This window comes from Clinocottus analis, unplaced genomic scaffold, assembly GCF_023055335.1.
Source record: "Clinocottus analis isolate CAN_PGR_092001 unplaced genomic scaffold, fCliAna1.0.p SCAF_2, whole genome shotgun sequence".
NCBI classification, from domain to species: domain Eukaryota; kingdom Metazoa; phylum Chordata; class Actinopteri; order Perciformes; family Cottidae; genus Clinocottus; species Clinocottus analis.
Window position 1 is genome coordinate 5,019,123 of NW_027175931.1, and position 25,164 is coordinate 5,044,286.

The 25,164-nt window shown below is 43.3% G+C and overlaps 2 protein-coding genes across 4 annotated transcripts in view; one reads left to right on the forward strand and one right to left on the reverse strand.

Moving 5' to 3' along the window:
• LOC137790534 (beta-galactosidase-1-like protein 2) overlaps nucleotides 1-17,825 on the reverse strand; it is a 19,142-nt gene extending 1,317 nt beyond the window's left edge. Inside the window, exons 1-18 of one of the 2 annotated variants that reach the window (XM_068584862.1) lie at nucleotides 17,363-17,825; nucleotides 16,615-16,800; nucleotides 16,354-16,422; nucleotides 15,838-15,933; nucleotides 14,889-14,997; nucleotides 14,424-14,516; nucleotides 14,159-14,240; nucleotides 13,446-13,510; nucleotides 13,213-13,297; nucleotides 9,464-9,607; nucleotides 8,539-8,619; nucleotides 6,503-6,609; nucleotides 4,575-4,721; nucleotides 4,117-4,188; nucleotides 3,629-3,707; nucleotides 2,964-3,051; nucleotides 1,257-1,374; nucleotides 237-353 (exon numbers count right to left, since the gene is read on the reverse strand). In XM_068584862.1, the coding sequence (XP_068440963.1) occupies nucleotides 237-353; nucleotides 1,257-1,374; nucleotides 2,964-3,051; nucleotides 3,629-3,707; nucleotides 4,117-4,188; nucleotides 4,575-4,721; nucleotides 6,503-6,609; nucleotides 8,539-8,619; nucleotides 9,464-9,607; nucleotides 13,213-13,297; nucleotides 13,446-13,510; nucleotides 14,159-14,240; nucleotides 14,424-14,516; nucleotides 14,889-14,997; nucleotides 15,838-15,933; nucleotides 16,354-16,422; nucleotides 16,615-16,800; nucleotides 17,363-17,466 (1,842 nt within the window). In that variant the 5' untranslated portion in view covers nucleotides 17,467-17,825. The remainder of the gene's footprint in view (nucleotides 1-236; nucleotides 354-1,256; nucleotides 1,375-2,963; nucleotides 3,052-3,628; nucleotides 3,708-4,116; nucleotides 4,189-4,574; nucleotides 4,722-6,502; nucleotides 6,610-8,538; nucleotides 8,620-9,463; nucleotides 9,608-13,212; nucleotides 13,298-13,445; nucleotides 13,511-14,158; nucleotides 14,241-14,423; nucleotides 14,517-14,888; nucleotides 14,998-15,837; nucleotides 15,934-16,353; nucleotides 16,423-16,614; nucleotides 16,801-17,362) is intronic. The other variant, XM_068584863.1, reaches the window with a different exon arrangement.
• A 1,087-nt stretch (nucleotides 17,826-18,912) lies between these two features.
• On the forward strand, nucleotides 18,913-24,770 carry LOC137790535 (beta-galactosidase-1-like protein 2). 2 transcript variants are annotated; one of them, XM_068584865.1, is made up of 19 exons: nucleotides 18,913-19,002; nucleotides 19,161-19,346; nucleotides 19,543-19,611; nucleotides 19,718-19,813; nucleotides 19,888-19,996; nucleotides 20,076-20,168; nucleotides 20,252-20,333; nucleotides 20,541-20,605; nucleotides 20,777-20,861; nucleotides 21,130-21,267; nucleotides 21,369-21,449; nucleotides 21,608-21,714; nucleotides 22,226-22,372; nucleotides 22,476-22,547; nucleotides 23,045-23,123; nucleotides 23,399-23,486; nucleotides 23,858-23,972; nucleotides 24,267-24,383; nucleotides 24,489-24,770. In XM_068584865.1, exons 2-19 carry the CDS (start codon nucleotides 19,183-19,185, stop codon nucleotides 24,597-24,599), a joined length of 1,818 nt encoding a protein of 605 aa, XP_068440966.1. In that variant the 5' UTR covers nucleotides 18,913-19,002; nucleotides 19,161-19,182; the 3' UTR covers nucleotides 24,600-24,770. The 2 variants fall into 2 exon arrangements, with proteins under 2 accessions (XP_068440966.1, XP_068440967.1); XM_068584866.1 differs by lacking the exon at nucleotides 18,913-19,002 and having other exon boundaries at nucleotides 19,264-19,415; nucleotides 24,489-24,768.
• The last annotated feature ends 394 nt before the right edge of the window (nucleotides 24,771-25,164 follow it).

Genomic DNA, 25,164 nt, shown 5'->3' on the forward strand with positions numbered 1-25,164 from the left:
TAGTTCAGAAATTGTATGTAAAAACTTAAAAGTGCTTTAAATATGATTATATAGCAACAATATACACAACAAACACAACAACTGTCCAGAGTCCATGTCTTAATCCACGATGCATGACATGAAGTGTTTGTTTTTGTTAACAAACATGGAGCTGAGGATGTTCTTGGTGAAAGGTCGCTCGCGCTGAGGTGACTTTGATAAAAGTATCCGGTATATAAAAAACAGAAGTACTGCACCTTGTTGTCCCCCCGGTGAAGCCAGGGGCCCGGGACATACAGGGTTTGCTGAGGACCGATGGACCAATAGCGACCCAGATTCTTGCCGTTGATGAACACAACACCTTTGCTCCAGCCCTGTGAACACAACCAGTGAAATGCTAAACGCTAAAGAGCGCTACAAGTCAAGCATCCTTTTCTAATGTGTTGGTATTTTTTGCTGACTACTTCCTGAGGAGTTGATAATCGCAGCTCTCTGCTTCACTCGGAGCTCGAAGCAATGTCAAACTGTGTGTGAGTTACACGCCAAAAGATCCAAAGCGATGTACAGTAAAGCAGGAGGTCGCAGGAGCACTTATTCAATCAATAACTGCATTATGGAGCATTGCATACAAATTGGATCATCATCGAGATCTCTTTTTTTCCCCGTAAGGAGCCTTTTAAGATGTCCTCTGTTCTCACTAATGAAGTAATATTGCCGTGCAAAGTATATCAAATGAATTACAAGTGAGCCAGCACTCGATGGAGATCTGTACATAATAAAAGATCAAATAAAAGATGTGAATAAATTCACACTGAATCGGAATTGATGGTGTCGAAATGATTTCTATCAGATCAACAAAGGAGAGATTACCAAGGCCATCTGTTGAAGGGTATGAAAAATATCAGACAGGCGCTATTCAAATTGTCTTGACAAAGCAAAATTGTTTTGTTTACACTAATAACAATAATTTACCCAAACAACGTGCGGTAAACTTTACAATACAACGCTCAGAAATATGTGAATCATCTATGACATTATAAACAGCTGGATTTTAGTTCATCCCAGAGGAGGTAAAACCTGACGTTTATGTTTGATTTTTCATTTTCATTGTCCATCTATAAGAGTTGGGGGCAAAAAAAAATGACCCAAAACAGGTCAAGACGCTGGAATTAAATCCAGAAATACAGCCTGGGCCCAAAAGACCATCTATATCCATTTAGCTGTTCTCCATTTTGGGATCGCTAGAAGAGGCATTGTAGTGCTGGACTCCCACTCACGGGGAGTTTGATGAAGGTGTCTTTCGGAGAACTGTTCACATGCAGTCTGGCCTGGAAAAAGGCTGGGAAGGTGGGAGGCCGCTGACGCGTCGACATCCAGTGGCCTGAACTCTCAAGACTGTAAAAGAAGAACCCGTTGCACGTGTCATTTTGGCTCAGAGGAACACTTGTAACAACGCTGTCAGCTTCATGCAACGAAAGCACTAAAATCGCAGAAACAGGGCGGGCTGTCGGGTCGTCGGCCGGCGGCTGTCGCGTCATTCGTATTCACACGCCGACAGCAAATGCCGAGGGAAACTCTCTGCAGAGACGGCAGGGTAAATATTCAGAATCGCTCTCTTTATTTTTGGGTTGTATTTTGCAAAAGGTTGTCACGATAGAAGGACAATTCTCCTTCGGTGTTACCTTTTCCTTAGTGTTCACTCACACAGCGCTTCCGGCCTTGACATTTTCAAGATAGTGCCGCCGTTAAAAGATTGCAATTTCTCAGCGCGTGAAGAGATCTCCGCGAGGACTTCAGCGCCGATGCAGATAATACACAAAACCTCGACACAAAACCTTTAAATGCGCGCGAAGGTCGGCCGATCCGCTCGACCCTGATGTTGATTATCTGTGCAACGAGTACGAGCTGCACGCAGGAGGGTGAACAATACAAGATGCTGCCGACACGTTCGAAATACCGACAGAGATTTTACGATCGCGGAAGGGTCGCGGGCTCGATTGACTTCAATCTGGCGTTAACGACATGAACGTTCCAAGTGATTATTAATAACGGGAACGCATCATCATCATCATCATCATCATCGCGGAATGTGAAAACGCCGTGAGGGGAATGGACCTGCACCTCGGGGTGCACCGTGTCCTGCCAACAACAACAACAAAAAAATGCTCGTATAATGCTCGGCTATTGTTTATTGTGGGATGGGTGTAGTATTTTGTGGAATAGTCGGCGAGAAATGTTGCATCTGAGACAAGCTTTTGCATCCAGAAAATCAATCACACCCTCACAGCGTGTGTTTACAAGGCTGTGCACGTGTGTGTGTGTGTGTCAAGTCTGTGTTGGTGTTCAACGGTCTTGTCAGTTCTTTGTGGAATGAATTGTCCTGTTGAATATGTGCCGTGTGAAAGGTTTATCCATGTTGCTGTGTTACTTCAGCATCCAATTACTGCTCCTCTTTGTTTGTCATCATGCCGAAGTAGTTTCTCGGCTTCGTGACATCTTACATTTAAGCTGTCAGGCGCGTGCCGCTCGCGAAAAAAATTGAACTTACAATGACTTGTATTTTTATCTCTGGCTCTCACGAGGTGTTTTTATCATTGCTTGGAGCATGGTTTGGATTCTGCTAATACTGTATGTGATGAACAACTGGCGCTTTTATATCGGCCCACTTCAATTTCAGTGACAAAGCGGCAACAGGGGTTTTTCCTCGCGAACGTTGATAAGAGCGCGTCTCTCGAACGATCGAGCTACCGCACCGCTTATTATTTTAAATGTTGCGACATGACACGCGCCGAATTGGACGGCTGTGTTATGATTTTTGCATTTTGCCCTCGTGTTTACGCTGTAATTGTGTTAAGCAGGGAGGCAATCAGTTGGATTGAATCCGGAGCAGTTAGGCGTAAAGACAGAGATACACAAACATGGAGGGGGGGGGGGGGGGGGGTGGGAGGGGTGGGGGGGCTGGGTAATACCTGAAAGACACAAACCTGTTCACGAAGCCTGGCTTCATGTCCAGACTACGAATTACGAAGTCACGGAGAGGCCGCTTGTTTAACTCGATATCTCCAACGAGACCTGAAAGGTGAAGCAAAGCTGCGTTAATTTCATTTTTCAGTGGCACTTAACCTTTGAGCATCTTTTTGAAAAATATCAAAAACGGTTGCATGAAAAACGGCCAGAAAACGATTCACACATATAATTCACCACTTTTTCAACCAAACCCGTGATCGTCACTGCCGTTCATTTTCAGAATTTCAACCCTTTAAATTAACGTTTGTGGTTTTTTAATTTGTGATTTTATTGCATCAAACACTGCAGCGGTCCATAATGCAGCAGCAGTAAACCTCGAGGAAAAAACATGTCTTCCTCAGGACAAACATGAGAAAAATCTGGTGGAAAAAGTGTAATTTAGAAGGCAAGGCTCTCGATCGAAAGCCTGATATAATATAAATTGTGGTGTTATGCTCTCGTGGCCATAAGATCGAATACAGACAGATTTTTTTTTTTTTTTAAAAACCTATATATAGTGTTGCATAAGAGTCAAGATGCTGTTAATTAGTTTCCTTCAAGGTATCTAATGAAAAAGATCCATCAGCAGGACTGTTGCTGACTGGGACATCTGCAAAGCCGTCAGCTTAAAGAACACGTGTACCTTTGCGCTGCTCATCCAGGGTGTTCCCATAATTCACTCTCCCACAGTTCTCCACCAGCAAACTAAGAGTTCTTCTCCCCTTCAGTGGAAAAATGCATAAAACATGAGCGGCGTTACCAAAGTACAGCAGCGTTCCTCGATGGAAAGCATCACACAAAAACAAAAGGGGGGGGGGGGGGGGGGAGTTCCTTTCAGCTGGTCTGGCTTTAGTGATTGATCAAGGCCGCCCTGAGTCTGCACTTTTCTGCGGGGTTGAAGTCGGCGATTCAAATTTGTTGCGATAAACAGTCATTTGAAGGTTCGCTGTTGGCTTAATACTGGGTCCCTGCTGCCAAAAAACATCTATCAGCATCCCCTGAAGCTTTCACAGGCTGTTAAATATTAACAAAGTTATGCTTTTGAAAGTAGCTTACAGTTGACTAGCACTTACAGGAACGACATACAGAAAGACACACACACACACACACACACACACACGCACGCGTTACCTTCCCATCAGGGAGCGAAAGTTCTTGCGTTTTGTAATCCAGAACGCCGACAAAATGTTTGTTCACAAAAACCTACGGAGAAAAGGAAACATGAAACGGCGAGCAAGTATCGAGACGAGTTCAAATTCGCCAAATCAGTCACCGCTGCTCATGTGGTCATGCAGCCAGATACGTATATGACAAGAAAGGGCTCAGCGGGGGGGCATCAAACTCTGCCACAGTCCCCAGTTCATGGACTCCACACCTCCGGAGAGACCTTGAGAACTGGAGGCGCCGACGACCGTGTGACATCATTTAACACCGGAGCAACTGGTCGCAGCCTGAGCTTGTTTATTGTACTCCACGAGTACACCGAGCAGGCGCGCGACGCCCAGATGACGAGCTGTTGCGTGCAAACGTTCTCGCGGAGAATGAGTGTCCGTGTGCGTGTGCCTGATGCGCGTCTTCCTGTGTTCTACCAGCGCTCTGTCTCTGACGTTGTTCTTGGAGTCGAGGGGCCCCTCGCTGGCGATGGAGGTCTCGTACAGCGTGTACCCGTAAGACTGACCGTTGTTGTTGTTGACGGGGAGGTTCTCCATGTTCACCGGCCGCTCCGACTTCAAAGGCTGGGGAGGAAGGAGAAGAAACAACGATAAAAAGAAAAAGGGAAACAAATTAAGAGTTTAAGACGAAAACACAAGGTTTGGTACCTTTAAACCCCGGGAGGTCTCGGTGCGCTGCAGAAATTCATGTTTTTAAAGATGTTTTTTGTCTTTCTTTTTTTTTTTTACACACTCTCAATGCAGATGGGATCGTATGATTCCCGCTGCACAATCTCCCACTTGCAAGCTGGCTTCACCCAAAGTGAGAATTTATCAAACCTAATGAAGCTTTCCTGTCTGCCGTTCGGAGCAATTCTTTTCTTCAGCGGCATTCTTTCGCGTCCCCTCGGGGAGGTGCATTATGCACTCTTCACGAGACAATAAACACTTTCTGCTATGACACGATTAGCCACGTACTCGCAGACACACACGCAGATACAATATCAAACTCCGACATCCCACTCAGTCACTCCGAAGCCTCTGAAGAGAAAACGCTCTCTTTGAACAAGGGTGTGTGTGTGTGTGTGTGTGTGTGTGTGTGTGTGTGTGTGTGGCTGGTCAGGGCCAAAGTAATTGTCGTCTCCGAGGGAAGCAAATTATTGCGACGGGGAGTGAATGATGAATGTTGTAAGCGGCTGCCAGACGTGCCACATCTGGTTTGAATTTAAATGCCCCTGAAGAGCATGGCGTATGAATGGCTCAACTAGACCGGTGGTCGTGAAAGCGAACCAGACAATGACGACACACTCCGAATCGGGGTTGTTTTTTTTTTTTTTTTTTTTGAAACAATCTTTTAACAAAGTGGAAATTTTCTGCTGCATTCATTGTTTTATTCCCACAACAAAAGCTGCTTTACAGTCATAAAGCTGCACACCGTGTTGGTTACTGCCGGTCCCCGAGAAGGCCGCGAGTGCAGTTAGGAGAGAGCGTCTTGCTCAGGGGCGCCTATTCAGCAGTTGTCCATTAAAGGGGAGCGGGGGAGGGGGGGAGTGCTACTCATTTACTCCTCGTCCTTCCTCAATAGATCCTGCAGACACAGCTGCACGCTCCCTGCTCGCACTTGCAGATTACCACGGCCGCGTCCGCTGCTCGCCGTGTCTCTTTTCAGGGCTTCCAATTGCGTTGTTCCATTTCAAGGAACAAAATGATTCTGTAGGGGGTTCGTTGGATGTGTCGGAGGAAGATGACGCGACTGTGCGTTGCGTGATTTCTTTGATTTGGATAGAACAAATAAAAGACGTGAAAAGAATATGAAAGTGACTTAACATATGGTAATGTTTTTAGGAGGAGAGCGTAGTAGCGGAAAATCCGCTCAGCTCAACAGGGAAACGCTCCAACATGTTTGAAAGATCCATCCAATGCAATAGCTATGCGATTGTAACCTAAACGTAGGCTCGTTTATAATGTTTGCTCATGATTGACTCTAAAATATGGCTCGAAAAGATACTGACGAATAATACAAAATAATAAAAAATGGGTGCGATCACAGGTGTGATACCTGTAACTGTCGGTACTGTGAATGCACCTGTCATGAGGCGAGGACCGTCTGAGGGGAAATCCCGTTTCTCATGTGCTATGCAAGGCTAAAATAAATGTTTTAAAACGTGAACAGACCACCGGTCACATAATTGACAGCAAATTCTCCTTGAGTTTATTGGATGGGCTTTTGTGTATAACTTACACATTCAATATTTCATGCGTTGCCGCTGTCTGACTGACAGCAGCCTTCTGACTGGGTTTTGAGCAACGCTACATGGGTGTTGTTGATTATTTCTGTTGGCACTTTCTGTGCATCTGTAGCTTACCTTGTCAGTGAAGTGCAGACTGTCCCACAGAGACAGGTGTTGCTGGAGGACAACCGGCTGGTACGCTCTCCTCTCCTGATGAGAGGGCAGTTCAGGCAGAGGCTGGGCTGGAAAAAAAAAAAAAAAAAAAAAGCATGGGAAAATGAGGATGGGATGTAGTACACTCCTTCATTAGCATTTCTTTTATCCTTTGTTTTCCCAGAGGATGCAAACTCGACCACGGTAAATGATGACGACGTGATGCCCCCGCTGCCCACGTTCAGTCAGAGAAGGGAGTAAAAGATGGATATTCCTGATCTTTGAAACGGAAAATGGCCTGAAACTCGCCGAGGTAAACCCCTTTGCATCTCCTCATCTATACTTGTGACATCCCACCTGAGGAAAAGAAAGATGGAGCCAGAGTTGACTCATAAACCATTTGGAGTCAAAGCAACTTTTTGAGCACGGCTGGTACAAAGAAAAAAAAAAAAAAAGGTGGGATGATTAATTCGCTCTTGGCCAAGTTTAACCAGCAGAATAATTCACTAAAACACACAAAAACTACCGGGGCCTTCTCCTGGGCTTGTAAAGCTTCGCGGACTGTTCCATTCAGCCGTCTCTTGCCGGAGTCTTTATACTCTAAAGCCGATAAATCAATCATAAACGTGACCTTGGAAACTGCTTCTAAGGCTCATTGGGTGAGCCATTTATCCTGCACAGCAGCATCCGGTTTGTGCCGCGAAAATAGTCTCTTCACAACTATTAACGGTGGTTCCCCGTGCCCACTCGCCGCCTTTAAAAGTGTTCAGGCATGCAGAGACACCAGCGGTCCCTCCGGAAAAGACTTGACAGCATTTCCTTATCACCAAGTGCTAACAGCTGGATCACTTAAGGAAATGGCCGGCATCTTTCTCCTAAATGGCTCTCAACAGCGCTCACACGTCAGGGCCTTTGTTCTTGTATATCTTCTTTTTTTTTTTTTTAAATCGAAGAAGGGGAAGACTTAGCGTTAAAAAAGACATTCCTATGAAGCTGAGTCCCAGATCTGGAGTTTTCAAATTCTTCATATAATCCTGTACAGAAACATGCGGACGTTTGACCTTCCTCACAGAAGATGATCGCAAGAATGACTACTTCAAATCGTAAAGTGGTGTCATCAATAGTGCTCTGACAGACTGTGGAGTGGAGCTGAATGTGCATCTTCTGTAAGATGATATCCTGTAGTATTGCAATTTTTGACAGCGCTGTGTAATAAGAAAGCCCCAAAGCATATGTGTCACAGGTCTATCTGAGGAGGCACGTGGTTGTCGAAGATCAGTGCTAGACTTTTGACAGATCCGCCTGAATCCACGCCAGGTTATGCAAAAACAAACCACGAGGCAAAGGGTGACTGACACAATGGGCATGGTTTGACAGCTACACAATCATAAAATATCAAAAATGATCTGATTAAAGAATTGGGTCATGTGTTTGGAGTCGCTGAGCAGAACAAAAAAGCCTCCTCAGACTCGCTCTCACATCCAGGCCACTGCTCATTGTTCAGCACACAAGGAAACATCAGGATGAATCATGCATAGGTAGTCTTTCAAACTATCTTCAATCGCAACGAGTCTGGGCAAATGATCAACTTTGTTGCGCAGGATTCGATTCCCAGGTGGCCGAACGCTACACTTTCGGTCTCGGGCCACCGAACACTTGAAACGTCGTGCGCCCGTCTTCAAAACCCTTATTTCACAAATAGAGGAAACGGCATCAGCAATTCACATGACAAAAGGCAGCGTGTGTAATTTTCACCGTGGGCAGTAATTGAGGGGTGTTTGACTCGGGCAGGAATCTCACACACATGCACAACGGGCACACACACACACACACACACACACACAAACACCCATATCTAATCCCTGCTTGTAATCATATGCAAAGTTATCCGAGTTTAGCCAACAGAGAGCAGGTTCTACAAGGAGAATTACCTTAAAGTGGGGAGATGAAAGGAGAGGGAGAGAAAGAGAAACAGAAGACGTGGGGGCCCCGACTCGGCAACAACACACACCGCTCACCGTGGTAGCGGCTGAATGCATTCCTCAGAAGATGGTACTTGGTGGTGTAATCCCCAGCCTCGGATAATGGAGCATCGTAATCTGAAAGATAATGCGCTATCAGAACAGCAGGCTCGGGCGCCGGAGAGAGAGAGAGAGAGGGCGAGAGCGGCAGGGATGCCTCATAGCGTGGCAGATGCTTTCAGCGTGCTCCCCTATCAAACATCTCGAGACGGCAGCGGGCCGAGACACATTTTAGATTATCTTGACAGAAAATGGAGCCTTCTCCAGGTGGGGAGAAAAAAAAGAAGGTAAAAGGCGTTCAGAGGAGTAAACACTCGTACGACGGCTGCTGAAGGTCAGAGGTGGGTCCTCCCCTACTGCGGAGCGGGTTTTCAGATTCTCCTCTTTTCTCAAGAACGAGGTCATTACAATGTGAAGTACCCCAGAGGAGGATATAAAACCCTTTGTACCGTCTTTAATTCACATTTCACGTGCATTTTATTAGGTGGTGAAGGAATTAATGTGCACTGCATATTCAAATTTCAAAGCAGCCGAAGGTCAGAGGCTCCGCCGTAGGGATAGCGAGCGCCATCTACAGACATTTACAAAAATGCTAATCATATTTTTTTCTTTTAATCTACATCTGTTATTCAAAATGAGCTCAATCCGATCTGCTCAGACTGTACGCACTGACTTTATTTGAAATAGGAAGTTATTGTTTGATGAAGTGCAGTCTTCACACAGTAGATTTGCTTCAGCCTGCGTTGATGCAGAATCAGTGGCCTGAGTCCATTCAAATTGGGTCTGGCTATTAAAATGCAGTTTTTGTGTGCGACCATGAATTTAGTTCAATCCTGACCATGTAAATCGTCTTCTTCCCCGAACTCGCAGGGATTTTTTTTGTTTTTTTTTTTCCGGTCACAAACACGTTCATCCTACGTACCGTAGCTTGTCACCATGGGTTTAGGTGCCGGCATCCCAACGGCGAACGCTCCGCTCATAAAGCCGAAATTAGTCCCTCCGTGGAACATGTAGAGGTTGACGGACATGTCGAGTTGAAGGATCTCCGTGACCACGGCGATCATGTCTGGCAAGAGAGTGAGATAAACAAATCCTACCTAAAGTCCACAATTTAGCTTAATTCTTCGGAGTAAGTCGGAGAATCACAACAACGCCAAACGAAAAGATTAAGATCCATGCCGAACAAAATGAAGAAGAAGAAAAAAAAAATCCATTTCATTTACCAAGGCACTGTTTCAATAATCCCATTGCCCTCATTTCCACTTCGATTGAAACACGAAGAGACCTCAGCCTCACACCCAATTACAGGTTACTAGAATTCATTACGGGGCAATGCTCATGACCATATAAAATTGCCCGCCTCCCTCCCTGCACAAATTAGCTATACCTGTATTTCGCAGCGAACGTAGCAGGCCGAGTAATTAAGCATTCAAATTGGACTTCGGCAGTCAGATCGGAGGGACGTTAATGATTTGAATCAAGGGCATGGGCCTCGGTGAATAACAATGGGGCAGGTTGAGTGACAAAGACAGACTCGCTTTGGTTTCATGGTGGGGGCGCTCGCTGTGACCAACTGCTGGGTGTGTTGCAGGCTGCAGAGTAATGAACTGTCAAGGACATGAATCCACTCCGAATGCCCGAGCGTTCATTTCACAGATGTGACACTTTCTGCATGGAGAGCCCCCCCCCACCCCCTCCTCTCCGTGCCTTATCCCCTTCTCACTAAGGAGAAAAAACCCATAAGGAAGCCTTTCATTTTTTAGAACATGTTTTGTTAGGATGTGGATGGCTGCTGAGAATGACAGAGAGTAAAATGGAAGCTCGCGGCTCTGCACTGTGTGTATTTTGAAAGGAGAGGTTTCTGAGAGCACTCAAGAGGGTGATGGCATTAGTCTTTACAAATGTGAAATGTGTGTGTGTGTCACCCCCTGCATATGACATCGAAGATCACTCTCCTGGCTCCAGAGAACGTACACGAAATAGCTGCCGACTCTTTAACGTTCATAGTGTACTTCTCTAAGGGACCATACCAACCGCCAGGGCATGGGAATCAAACCGAAATAACTGATGGCTGATGTGTTTGGGACATGTCGCTGAAACAAATAGCGGATTAGTGAAGTAAAAATGCTGAACATTGGCTGGTTGCAGATACTCAAGTGCAGGGGTTTGGTCCTTTTTTTTCTGTTTTATTTATTCCAAATGAAATATGTTTGGATTATGGACTGTTGGTTGAAACAAAATTATCTTGGGTTCTGGGATATTGCGACAAAGGACTTTTTCATTATTGTTTGGGCAATTTAGAGCATAATTGATGAATCACACACTATTAATTGACAATAGAAATAAGTTATATTGCAGCCAGACAAAAGAAAAACTATTCTTATTCTGTGTGGAGTTTTAGTAGTAACACTATGGAGAAAGGTTGTTTTTTTCAGAGTTGTGTAGCACATTGCCTTTAGAATTATACAATAGCCTTGTATGGTATTTAATACTTCTACTTTTCACTACATTAAATATATTTAAAGGATATAGTTACTTGTTAGTTTACTAATTAAAAGCCATACATTGACTTTTTAAGTTATCATGCATTGGTGTTCTGAAAAAAATCTCTTTCTGATCAAGTCTTTTAGTCGATGATTTAATATATTCAGTCCTCGCGGCTTATTTTCTCAAAACGTCTCTTGTCAATGCAGATTGATTTGTATATTCTGCAATATCATTTTCAGTATGTTCTGACATTAAGTTTCATATTTTTCTTTCACAGTACAGACCGTTATGAAACGAACCTTCGGGACTTTTCTTTTGATACTTTCAGGACATTTTGCAGAACACTTGCAGAAAAATGTCTCCGTCGCCACGAATCCTTCCACGACTTCACGAGCGAGGCGACACACAGTCCTGCCAATGGTTTCACACTATTCCACTAATCGACAGTTGGTGCATTTAGGAGCCAAGAGATGTATCCACGCTCCAACAACAAGAGTACATGTTAGACTGATAGCTGAACGTAAACAAACTCTTCCAAAAATATGTTTCGCGAATGCTTTACGAGGACGAACGTGTGTTCGACACCTTTGTTGAGCCCCAGTGATGCACACAATCCGTTTGGTGAGAAACGGTATAGACGTAAACATCATTTTGTCCAAGGAGGCACATACTTCGTCATGCCTTGTGTTCAGATTAAATTCAAGTCAAGTCTATTTGTCAGCCCAATATCCCACAATCCCTAATATGACTCAGGGAGCTTTACAATCTGAACAACATACAACATCCTCCGTCCTCAGAGGCTCGCATCGGATGAGGAAAAAAAAAAAAAAAGAAGGGGAAGAAACCACGTGGAGAGCCACGGAAGAGGGATCCATGTCTCAGGATGGACAGACATGCGACAGATGTCATGTGCACGAAATAAAAATGATAACATACTAGTTGTTACTACTTATAATAACTACTAACAGCATAGTGGATGTATGATGTCAGGGGCAGGCAGGTAAATATTGCAGCGCATTTACAGCATGTGACTTTGGCCTTGGCGATAAAGTAAAACCACAACACAGCAGGGTTTATGGTAATTCAATACATGACCAGTTGATATGAAATTATTTATTGTGAAAAATACATATTAAAAGGTTGGAGAAGCTTGTGATGGCATTTCATTGGGTGGGAATGTAAAGTGTGACGAGAAAACTAGACCGCAATCTTCAATTGATATTGCCATAAAACATCAAATATTCCACATCAGATTTGAGAAATTTCAGTTAGTATGTGTTTTTTATTGTGTATTTAGACGTCATAAAAGTGTTTATCATGCTATCTCAACATTTGATTCTATTGAATGATAATCCAACCCCATGTATAGAACATCGCAGCATCTAATTCATGGGGAAGAACACAAGAATTTGTCGCCATCAACCCGAAACCTTGTTTTGTGTGTAGCTCCAGCACATGTGGACGCAGAGGAAGTACAAGGACGGGGGATGAATGCGAGTCCTACAAAGTCTAACACCTCCACCTGGGTTCAGTACAGTCACCGGGAATCGGCGGAGCACATCTTTGAACAATCCCGTACAAAGGAGCGTTTGAAAAGTCTGGCCTTGGAACATCAAATATACGGCCCGGAGACAAAAGTCCAGAGGGTGGGGACACAGACTCCGGTTTGTGATGCTTGGCTCACAACATGCCGTGCATGAAAAGTCAATAAATCCCCGACAAAGCCACAAAACAAGGAGGAAATGGCCATATGCTAAGCTGTACATCCCAGCTGCACTGAGTGGGCTCTGTGCCTTTTGTGAAGGAACCAGCGTGTTAGAGGGACTTTCTTACACTCAGTCTGGAGAATTTATCTTACACAGCTTCCAAAGCAGTGAGCTTGTCCACACCCGGTCCTATTTTCCCCTGGCACAGAGACCGTTTCATTCTCTGTGGGAAAGAAAAGGTCTTCTTAAGCCTTTTTTTCACCCCAAGGCACTGACACTTTGTCTTACCCTCAGAGGCTCTATATTGGATCGCTACACGAAACCTGTCTCACCGCCGTCTCAAATTAGCCGGCATTATCGACCTACTGTACAGAAAGAAACTGTTTCATCCTCAACAAAGAATCCCTCAGCAGGAATCCTGTCTTACTCTCACATAAAGACTTGTTCTAGCCGTCTACCCACCCTGAGTCTGTCTTACCCTCAGCTGTGTACACATGATGAAGGTCCCCCCAGAGATCGAACCAGCCAGACCAGTACTCCATCACCATCTTAGGCTTGTGAGGCTGGTGGGGGAAAAATAAACGGTCGTGTTTAGTTTGATCTTTGATTGGACCAGAAAACTAGCAATGAGTCCTAAAAACATGGATTAAATGATAATGAACAATGAAAACCCAACACACACACACACACACACACACACATAAGACTCACTTGTATTGCATCCAGATACGTGATGTCCTTCAGGTTCAGTTTCTGGAAATTGATGGTTTCTAGTGCTTTCGACACGAAAAAGGGTAGAGCAATATTGTTAAAGATACAAACGATGAAAGATGCAGAACATCAAACTAATAGCAAACATCCTTCAGAGAGAGCTTCATAGCGTGATTATTGATTCCAGTTGTACGTATTAAACCCTCGCAGGCTTTGTTTATTGTCTTTAAAGAAGTCTTAGCAGTTCATCACGGCACCTCAAAGTGCAAATAAAACAAAAATAATCTTCAAATCCCAGAACGAATGCTGGCTTCCGCATTAGCATCACACTTCAACTGTTCACCAGTGACGTGTACAAAATATGACAACAACAATGCATGTTTGCAGCGATAGTACAAAAATGAAAACACTCTTCATTCACAGTGAAGGCTATTAAGGCGTTGGAACAATAATATTGAATGCACGGGCATTAAAAAAGCATATGTGCCAAACAATATGCTTTTATTGCAACATCGCAATGTTTATGCCTGTGCTGTTGCAAAAAAAAAAAAAAAGACAGAATCCTTTGTGTGCAGACCAGAACTGCAGCTGCCTGACACCCGGCCACCCTTTGGCTCGGACCCCCGGTCATTGTGTGAATACTGTGTGTGTGTTTGTGTGTGTGTATATATATATATGCACAGTCTTGTTTGTCTGTCAGCGCCTGACAATACCTCCTTTCACTCCTCCACGCTTTAGTCCTTCCTTGTTGTCTGAAGTCAGCAGCAGCTCTGTGATGCCCCTAGACAATAGCGCCTGGAAAAAGATGGAGTATTATGGAGGCAACTAAACAAAACAGTGGACGCTCTTTCTGAAAGTGACGATATCTTCAGTTTCAAATCGAGTGAAAAGGACAGCTGGGAGAACAAAGCCAATGAGTGCACTCTCATGTAGAAGCTACCAATCATTGTTCAAATAATGGACAATTTGGTTTCTTACCTCCTTGATGAAAGGCATATACTCTCCATCTTTAGCATAAGAGCCATACTCATTCTCCACTTGAACTGCGATGATTGGGCCACCCTTGGAGTACTGCACATTGGTTATGCGAATAGAGGACACACATTAGAGCCCTGGCATCAGTTCTTGACCGTTCCTACCCTCAGCTAAAGCTGAATTTGAACAACACTGTGAAATGGAAATCAAAGGCTTGTTCGAGGATGCATGGAGCTGATGAAAATAAAATATGGCTTTGATTTATTTGAAGTGTTTATTGCTATCTATGCTTTACATGACGGACAATAGCAGCTATTTAACGCCCTTTTTTTTTAAAGGTGGTAACTGGACTATTGCATGCAGGGGTAAAATAGGACTGTGAATACAAGGATGTGTATGAAGGTAACCATGAAATCTTTTAAAATGTCATACATTTTGATGTGTCTTTGTGCTGAAATTGAAAAGTACCTGATGTGGAACAACTTTCTTCATGAGGTGATTAAAGAAGCCGTTGACTGCATCAGTGAATCTTGGGTAGGTTGTTCTTAGCTTCATGTTTTGATCCCGCAGTAGCCAACTGAAAAGGAAAATCACAAAGAAACCTTTCAAACGTCCAAAGAGCAACGTATCACAGGAGTTCCTCAAAGTGCTGCAAACGCTCTTTAGGGTTGTTGTTGGGGTTTTTTTTTAGCTCTCAAAGATAATCACACCAACCTGAGCATGACTTTCATAAAGTGCAATGCAGAAAGAAGTCATGCTTCCCGGCGTGCTCCTAGAAACACTCTGTTTTGATGATTATCAAATAAATATTACCTCACATTCCCTGAGGGCAAAAACGACTCCGAAAATACCTCCTTCCAGTATTTTCCCCCCTCACATTCACCGCATTATCTGCTCAAATCTATTTTGATTACAGAACTAAATGAATTCATCCTTTCAGGGAGCTATGCCTGTCATATTTAATTACTGTTCTCTCTAATACCTAACCTGAAAGTCTGGTAAATCACCAGGGACTTTCAGCTGAGTAACATTAGAGGTTACTTGCATAATGCATAATGCCCTGTCTCTGTATCTTATGCCCAACACTGGAAGGTGGACCGTTCAAGGCACATTCCTTGTAGCACAGTAGCAACACATCTGGTGAGACTGGCAAAGAAATGACAGCGGTAGCACACTTAATATAATTCACAAAACTACATTATTTCCGCCAGTTAAATTGATTCAGCCTGCAGCAAAGATAGCGCTAACAAAACACACACAAAAAGATTACCTGACGGAACAATTCATGTCCAAGCCAATTAAAGGGATTAACGTCGTACCCCACTGGCTATTCTAGAATAAAGCTCCACAACGTTACCGTGGCTGTAACGCGTAAATAAAAACATCTGCGAAGGCGACACTTGACTGTGGTGTTTACCTGGGTAGCCCCCCTAAATCCCACTCAGCGCAGATGTACGGCCCTGGACGCAGGATGACCCAGAGGCCCAAGCTGCCTGCAAGGCGGAGGTAGGCTCTGGGAGAAGGATGCAAAAAGGTCCATTTACTACCCACACAGTCAATGTTGTAATATTTAGATGTGAAGTGGGGACTGAAAGAAAGTCTTAATTAACGCAGATGCTCAAATGCAAATGTTATGCCATCCATTGTAAAATATTCCATTTCCAGATCCAATGGTTCTGTTTTGATGTGACTTCGGCCTCCAGCGCTGGACTTAACGGCAAGCCGCACATTCGATGGATCAACCCCACCTCATCAATAAATCAAGAAGCCAAGACACTGATTGAGGTGCACGGGCTAATTAATCAAAAAATATATCTTGAGGGTAAACGTGGGTCCCCTCAGCAGCAGCAGGCGGTGCAAAGCTACGCCCTTCTGCGATGCAACAGTGCCATCTGCAGGAGTCTCAGAGCTCTTTCCCTTCATCGTTCCTTACTCCAAATCGAGCTGGTCCTCAAAGTGGAACACCCCTCGCTCCGGCTCATGCAGGTTCCACGGCACATACCTGAAGAGAGAAGTAAACAAACACAACAAAAAAACACATGTTGTGTGTGTAATTTGTATTTTAATGGTGCTGAATTTCAGTGGTTTTCAAAACTGCAAACAAAAGCTTGGTTTGTAACGAAAAAAAACGACATTATTTTATCTTTTCGTTCTAAGGTAAAGTGTATTCCTCCTGCCGCGTTGCAGTGCCTACGTGGTGAGAGTGTTGAGGCCGCAGGCCTTCATCTTCAGCAGCCGGTCCTCCCAGTAGGCTGTGGGCACACGGAAGTAATGGATGGAGCCCCCCAGGATGCGGAGGGGTTTTCCCTCCAGAGTGAACTGAGAGGAGTTGGCCCTCAGACCCTCCACACGGCTCATTCTTCTCCCTTCAAGGCGATTCCTAAGGGGGAGGAAGCACAGTTCACAACTGAAAAATGACTCGCTGAACAAGTGCGACTGGATCGAATGCCGCGAAGCCAAGTGAGACATATTTATACAGTATGTTGGGAAGCAATAGCTTGAGAACCAATAAGCCCTTGAGCAAAACCTCTCCACCCAGTTCCACCTGTTCACAAAACTAAAAACAAGTTAATACGTTAAGTTAGTTCTCGGTTATCATATACAAGGTTCGGTTATGCCTGATTGTCCTCAAGTAATTGCACTATACTTCAGTAATAGAACATATATTTGCTCTGAGACTCACATGCTGAACAGGACAAACGGCACAGTGACAGGTAACTTGTCACGTGGTGTCACGTTCAACGTCCACTTGGCTGCAGGTGAGCCAGGACAGAGTTCACGGGGCAACCTGGTACTCGTTCATATAAGCAGTAAATAAAGAAGTAAACGCTCTCCAGCATGCACAGGGCAGCATCCATGGAGGAGCTTCACCAACAACATGCAGGTTTAAGGTTTCAGTGGGCGCGGTTTGCATTCAGCAGACTTGTCGTTTTATGACTCACCTCGTGAGCTGATACGCGATTATCACTCCGGCGGCAAAACACAGCAGGAGGAGATATCTTTGCTTTAGGGACAGACGAAGCCCAACCATCGATGCGCTTTCCATCCGCAACGACAGCAACCGTGTTTTCACGACTTTAGTTGCAGTTGCACCGTGTTCGCTTCTGGTGTTTACGCGAATTAAAGTGCATGCATTTTGACGACAGACCAGAGTCCTGTTACACGATTATATCGCATGACGTCAGGCAAGCGGTTTCGCAAAGAATGGACACAATGATAGACGCCAATAAAGTGGAGCTGAACCATGCTATTGACATAACGTCAGGTTGTTCGAGTAACGTCACCACCAGCATTAATCATTAAAAAAAAACTAAACGTGCTCTATGAAAAGTTGAGTCCACACAGTTTGAGCTGGTATTTCAGTTCGAGCTAGTATTTGTAGTAGCTGCATGGCGTTAGTCCAGAAGTAGGACACAAACACTACGGTTGTATGTAAGGGACCGTCGCACAATTATGCTGCTGAGGAAACGCAGAAAATAAAACTCTCAAAACTTCCCTTGCTTTATTTTTTTTCTGATAAACAAAATATTGCCTGCGTTAACACCCTCCAAAACATGTTCTCTTTATAAAAAACATTCTATTAATTGTCATGAATGCAAGAATATAAACTTTTTTTATTACACAACACCGTGTTTTGTTTTTTTTACAAACATACTTTAAATATCATTATTCTCCTGGTGCTTTTTAGTGTCTGTCTTTGTCTTGCATATTTGGGCAAAAATATTCCCAAAAGTCTCCTTCTGCCGTCCCAGTTCTCGAGGGGCTTTCTAATGAGGGACAAATTAAATGAAGTCTCAAATGTCTTGTTCTCACCTTCCTGATGAGTTCGTTCCTCTTCATTACACGCCCCTTAAATCCTCCAACCTCGCATTCATTTTAAAAATGTAATATGCCCTGCGTCTTTTTTCAACATCCCTGGTGCACAATTAACTTAAACTGTACTTAATGATCAGGACAGAAGAGTGTGCTGCCTGCTTTACCTTTTTTTTTTTTTTTTTTTTTTAATTTAGTCTGCAAATTGTTGTGCTGCTTCCTGTATGGTGTTGACTTTTTATCAATAACCAGCAAATATTGATGTGCCATATGGGGCGGAGAAGACAAATAACACGACACACACACACACACACACACACACACACACACACACACACACACACACACACACACAGTGTGACCACAGTGGAACAAGGCACCGTATTTGTAGGCTGTAATTACATTTAGAAACACAACAGGCCACTAGCACATTCCTCATGTAAACTATATCATGAGACCAACACTATTGTGATCCCTCCCCTCTCTGACTCAGAGAGAGAGAGAGAGAGAGAGAGAGAGAGAGAGAGAGAGAGAGAGAGAGAGAGAGAGAGAGAGAGAGAGAGAGAGAGAGAGAGAGAGAGAGAGAGAGAGTGATTTTTTTGTTCTGAAACAACAATACTTTCCCTTATCCACAGTGTTTGAGGCCTCCCAGCATCATCCTCTCTTCAAACACTCCACGGCAGGCTCAGCTTCACGGTACAGCAATATCATTGATGTTGTTGACATTTTTACTGTTATTCTGCATTTGGGAATTTCATCCTAAGTCCTGGTAAGTACAGACATGTACTTTGTGCTCATACGATGTCACAGATGCTTTTTGTTTTATTACCGTGACACCTCTAAATTGTATTATCTAACGCGTATTACCTGCTCTGTGAAGATGGGCCTTTTCCATTATATTTCATCTTGACATTTTTCCCCCACCAGACATCGACTTGACCTGAGAAGAATGAGCCGGGTGGAGGGTCTGAGGGCCAACTCCTCTCAGTTCACTCTGGGGGGAAAACCCTTCCGCATCCTGGGGGGCTCCATCCATTACTTCCGTGTCCCCAGAGCCTACTGGGAGGACCGGCTGCTGAAGATGAAGGCCTGTGGCCTCAACACTCTCACCACGTAGGCTCCCGCTGCACCTTGACTCTGCCTCATGCCACAGGAGTCTCACTATTATGTTTCTTGAAGAAGGTCAATCACAGATCAGATTAAATTCAATGTGGCTTTCAAAACACAATCAAATAGCCGGATCTCTGCGAGCCACTGGGGCACACTGTTGCTTCTAAACAAATAATTGTTTTCCTGATTCCTTCTGCAGATATGTGCCATGGAATCTGCATGAGCCGGAGAGAGGAACATTTAACTTTCAGGGTCAGCTGGACCTCAAGTAAGGCTTTTATGTTCTGCTTCTTCCTCTCGGTAGATTCAAATATTCCCAAAAGAAATGCAAGTACTTTTTTGAAATGAAGCAGAAGGGCGTGTGCATTTTTCAGGGCCTACGTCAGTTTAGCAGCAGATATGGGTCTGTGGGTGATCCTGCGTCCTGGGCCGTACATCTGCGCTGAATGGGACTTGGGCGGGTTGCCTAGGTAATTGCCCATTGCTTTAAAACATTGCCATACATTCAAACGATTGCCAGAAGTTATTGTCGTGTTTCTTTCAGCTGGTTGTTACGAGACAAAGGCATGCAGTTGAGGACAACTTATCCTGGATTTGTAGATGCCGTCAACCTGTACTTTGACAAGCTTATACCAGTTATTAAACCTCTGATGGTAAGTCACACTCAAAGCTTCGTTATAATATTTCCTGGAAGACAAAACAACAGTTTTGCCTTGTTTTTTCCCCCCCTAGTTTAGAGAGGGAGGCCCGATCATTGCAGTTCAGGTTGAGAACGAGTATGGTTCATATGCCAAAGATGAGAAATACATGCCGTTTATACATGATGTGAGTTCACTAACGCATTGCAACGTTTCCATTCCACTGACATATCTATTATACTGGAATTAATTTGGAATATTTTCCTGCAGTGTCTCCGGTCCCGAGGGATCACAGAGCTCCTGCTGACTTCAGACAACTGGGAGGGCCTGAGATATGCAGGGATGGAGGGAGGTGAAGAAGATAACTAACCTCTGTTTTTCATGTGTTCTGCTATTTATACCAAAAAGTGTATTATATTCGAGAGTATTTTAGAATATTATGGTTGAATTCTTATTCTTATATGACAAAAACAACTGTATTTTAAAGATTACTGTTCTGTCCGTACTCTTTAATTGTTTGATTTTGTCCTACATTTGATCAAAATCTCGCTCATTTCAGTTCTGAAGACAATAAACCTTCAGAGACTGTCATTCGGAGCGATCCAGCACTTAGCGGACATGCAGGTAGATGATTGTAATGGGTAGCTTTGGCAATGCTGCTTTCACTCACTATTGATCACTTGTAACCGTGACAATCTAAGTCTTTGTTATTCAGTTTTCTACTTTCTTATTTTGTAGGAGCACTGGATAAAAGCTCAAAAGAGTAAATACAGACGTGTGTTGTGCTTCTTGTAGCCACAGAAACCTTTAATGGTGATGGAGTATTGGTCGGGGTGGTTCGACGTCTGGGGAGAACATCACCACGTTTTCCACGCTGGGGGTAAGAAAACACTTTTCAACAATTATGTTTTCAGTGAACCTTTTTCTGCTGAGCACAGCCTCTTTTCCCAACATTACCTTTGTTGTATATCACACTGACCAGCTTCACTATGGACAATATCCATTTTCTGACATTCAGGTTGTCACTATTGAGCTGCTGGGTTCAAGGTCTCTGCAACCTGCGGAGAAGAGCACTTTCATTGCTGCACATGGCTCTCTGGCTCATTTTGCGTGTGTTGTGACATCCGTTTCTATTATTTGGTTGACAGATATGCTAGCTGTTGTGTCAGAGATCCTGAAGAGAGGGGTGTCCATTAATCTGTACATGTTTCATGGGGGAACCAGCTTTGACTTCATGAATGGAGCGATGGACTTTGGCACCTACAAACCTCAAGTCACCAGTTATGGTAGGTTTAAAATGACCGTAGAGCTCAGAGTCTTTTATAAGTATGATTCCCCTGAACGAAAGCATTGCTTCTTACTGTTTTTATAAACGTTTTCTACGCAGATTACGACGCTCCGCTATCTGAGGCTGGAGATTGCACCCCAAAATATCAACTCTTGAGGAATTTACTCAGCCAGTACCACTGTAATGTATTTTAAAGCATCCACAAGCATTGGTCCCATTACAGATTTTATGTGAAACTATACAGACCCAACAGTTAATTTCATGACTGCATTACCCAAAAATAATTGAGTCTTCCATTATCAGCATTAATGAAATGTTTTTTTCCAACTCTGTTCCAGCTGAGCCTCTTCGTGTGGAGCCCACTCCTCAGAAGAGGAGAGCATACGACCCCGTGGCCATCCAGCAGCACCTGTCACTGTGGGACAGCCTGCACTTCACCGCCATGGTAAGCTACAGGCTGCCAGCGCCTGTCTGCTGTGACAGTTGATACGTATAACAAAACGTGTTTCATCCATCCTGTCAGGAATATATAAAGGGGACGAGAGCAAACTGTAAAATGTGGCGAGCTTCAGATGGACAGAACGTCTCTGTTATAAGTCCGAGTCTCTGCTTTGGTGTCTCCTTTTGTGTCGAGATGAAGCAAAACGCTGCTCAAGCTGGAGACAGATGTCTCCCACCTGGCACGCTGGGTTTGCCCATGCATAGAGGTGTCAACACACCCGCTTTGTTTTTACAGAAGTATCTTCGGATGAGGACTCTTTTATTCCGAGTGCGTTGCAGTGTCATGCGTGCATACATATCTTGTGGGATTTCATTCAGTGACAATGACTCCCTAATCCCAGCTGCGAGGATGTCTTTTCCCCGCCTGTAAAACTCTGCAGATTTAATTTCATTGTCCTCCGAGATCAGACGGATTATTGTATCTAATACGTCCGGATGTTTGACTATTCATCCAGCCACACAGGTCAGAGGAACCGGTGAACATGGAGAATCTCCCTGTCAACAACAACAGCGGTCAGTCGTACGGTTACACACTGTATGAAACCACCGTCGCCAGTGGAGGAACCCTCAACTCCAGGAACAACATCAGAGATAGAGCATTGGTGAGAGTGAGGAGACTTATCTCCTCATACATGCATAATATAGTTTAAAAAGATATTTTTTGAGGTCATACAAAAAAAAATTGTGACTTTTCATGTTCTGTAGGTTTTTGTGGACAGACAATTTGTCGGCTGTTTGGACTACAAGACTCATGAGCTGGCGCTGCCTGATGGCGTGGTACTGACTGTTCTTGTGTCTGTTCTTCACTGCATGTGCTATCCCCCCTCTAGCGGTTGTTGTTAGCACTGGAAACACATTTTTACTCAGGCTTAGGGTTTGTGCTAATCAAGGGCCCATTATGTTTTAATCATTCTCTGACAATCCTTCAACTTTGAAGCCATATCTCGCAGGATAGTGCAATATGCACTTGCCAGCTTGCCAGATTTATAATATGAAAAGAAAGAAAATCATCTGCAGGATTAGTAATTTCGCAATGTTGGCAGCTCATTGTTGTGCGTTGGTGAAAACAATGGCTAAATAGCCAGATGGAGTATCTTAACTTTGCAACAACAAAATGTGATTTTGAGAAGTGTTCATTACATGTGGATAATTCTCTTCTACTCACGAGTTTAATTTGGCATTTTCACTGAAGCAGAGAAATTCCAGAACTTCTCATTGTGATCACTCATTACTAAATACCTTTCCAAATGACGCTCATGTCTTGTGCATTGAAGGGAGAGATGACCTTGAGCTTGCTTGTTGAGAACTGTGGAAGAGTGAACTATGGAAAAGCTCTTGATGAACAGCGCAAAGGTATATTCTGCCTTCAATATGGCAGAGATTATGAATACACAATGTGCATTGCTCATGCATATTAAAGACCTGAACTCTTCATATTGTATTATATTATTATCAATTTTCAGACATGAATAAAATCATTCACAACATTCAGTTAAAACATTATTCAGGCAAAAGGAAGTACAGGACAGTTCGGATAATGTTGAAAGATCTTTTCACTTCCACAGCGTACAGTTACTGACTTTTTCTATGTTTTGTGGACTGCCACACAACCTCCTATTGTATTACAGGTATTGTGGGAGACATTCTGTTGAATCACACCCCTCTGGCAGGATTCACCATCTTCTGTTTGGATATGAAGCAAGGCTTTATGAAAAGGTGGGTTCACTGAATTTTCTGTAACTACATCCAACAAACTCAGAACAACAAGAATCAAAAAAGTACAATTTCTTCAATAAAGTTAAACTTCAAAGTGCTATCAGTAAGTGTCATTTAAGTGCTACTCAAGTGCTATTAAGGTGCTACTTTCTTTATTCAAGGTATAGTAAAAACCTATTAGACCTATCTATGGACATTAAAAGCCAAATATTTAATGCAATTACTGGATGTTGGTGAAAAATCACAAGACAGATGGAATCCGTACATCAAACCCAAACACTTCATCACAACATCATTGAATATATTCACAGATGTCTGAACTGCAAAACTCAATTGAGTGTTTCATAAAAATGTTTCATCTTTTTTTTCAGATTAATGAGTTCAGGTCAGTGGAAGTCTGAATTCAAGTCGCCATCCATTCCAGGATTCTTCCAGGCCAGACTGTGTGTAGATGGTCCTCCCAGAGACACCTTCATCAGACTCCATGTGTGTAATATTTTACGTTAATCGGGGGAGTTTATTTGATTGATTTACTAATTCTTATATTTAAGAATTATCTGTAATATTGTAACTTGCAGTGCATGTTTAATGCACTGATATGCTGTATGTATCTTTGTATTTGTGTTGTATCTCTAAAACCTTTTGATGCATTCTGAATATGTTACACACATTCTGATGCCTTTTATTTTACTGCTCCACACCAAGGTTTTACGGCTGATAATAGGTATTTTATGACTGTTTTTATGCTTTTACTGATCATACCAGAGCTTGCATTCACAGGGTTGGGGTAAAGGAGTCGTGTTTGTCAATGGGCAGAACCTCGGACGCCATTGGTGCATCGGTCCCCAGCTTTTCCTTTACCTCCCGGGACCTTGGCTCAGAAGCGGAGAGAATCAGGTATACAATATAAATGATATACGAATAATATGTGACGTTCTTGATAATTGGTGACAGATTGTGTATACAATATGTGGAATAAGTAGTTTTGATGTTCTCTTTTAGATAATCGTTTTCGAGGAACAAAAAGTGGATGACAAAATACTGTTTGCCGAAAATCCTGATCATGGACGAACAATTGATGTTTACAAACTCCCGTTTTGCACACTGCTGTGAAGATTATGTACAACAACACAAACAGTTAAATTTATACACATTGGGTGAGAGTTTATTGATACTGGCAGATACTGTTATAATATTTAAAGATATTAATACTCTGAACATATTTTCAATTGCTATTGTGTGGTTAGTTTCTTCAATTGTTTTGTGAAATGTTCCATGTTTCCATCGATTCTGTTGCCTTAAATTCAGCATTGCAACAACATTGTTTGAGTTGTCTTGTTTTCTCATTTGTCTAATTCAAAGAAGGCCCTATTCATTACTTATTTATCAGGCCGACCTGCATTGGCAAAGATCATTAAAGGTAGTCTTAATTTTGTCCCTTACCGTGCGCCGTACAAAAGACACCTATCCCTAGCCACACAGAGCCATATCAAGTTCACAATTTTCCAGAAACAAAGCCAAGTAACAGTAAACGAAGTTGTCCTCCCTTCACAACAAAGGGTATATATTTGTCGTAATGGCCAGCGTGGAGGCATGTAGACTCATATTAACATAATAGTTATGTTTTATAGCCTCTATGAATATATATGAATATGGGTAATATGCGTGTAGTTGATAC

Excerpts from the sequence above, each read along its gene's own strand:
- LOC137790535 (XM_068584865.1), top strand. The coding sequence starts at position 19,183 with ATGAGCCGGGTGGAGGGTCTGAGGGCCAACTCCTCTCAGTTCACTCTG. Across the intron at positions 20,334-20,540 it reads ATATGCAGGGATGGAGGGAG|TTCTGAAGACAATAAACCTT; the intron begins GTGAAGAAGATA and ends CGCTCATTTCAG. Across the intron at positions 23,124-23,398 it reads TCTTGATGAACAGCGCAAAG|GTATTGTGGGAGACATTCTG; the intron begins GTATATTCTGCC and ends ATTGTATTACAG.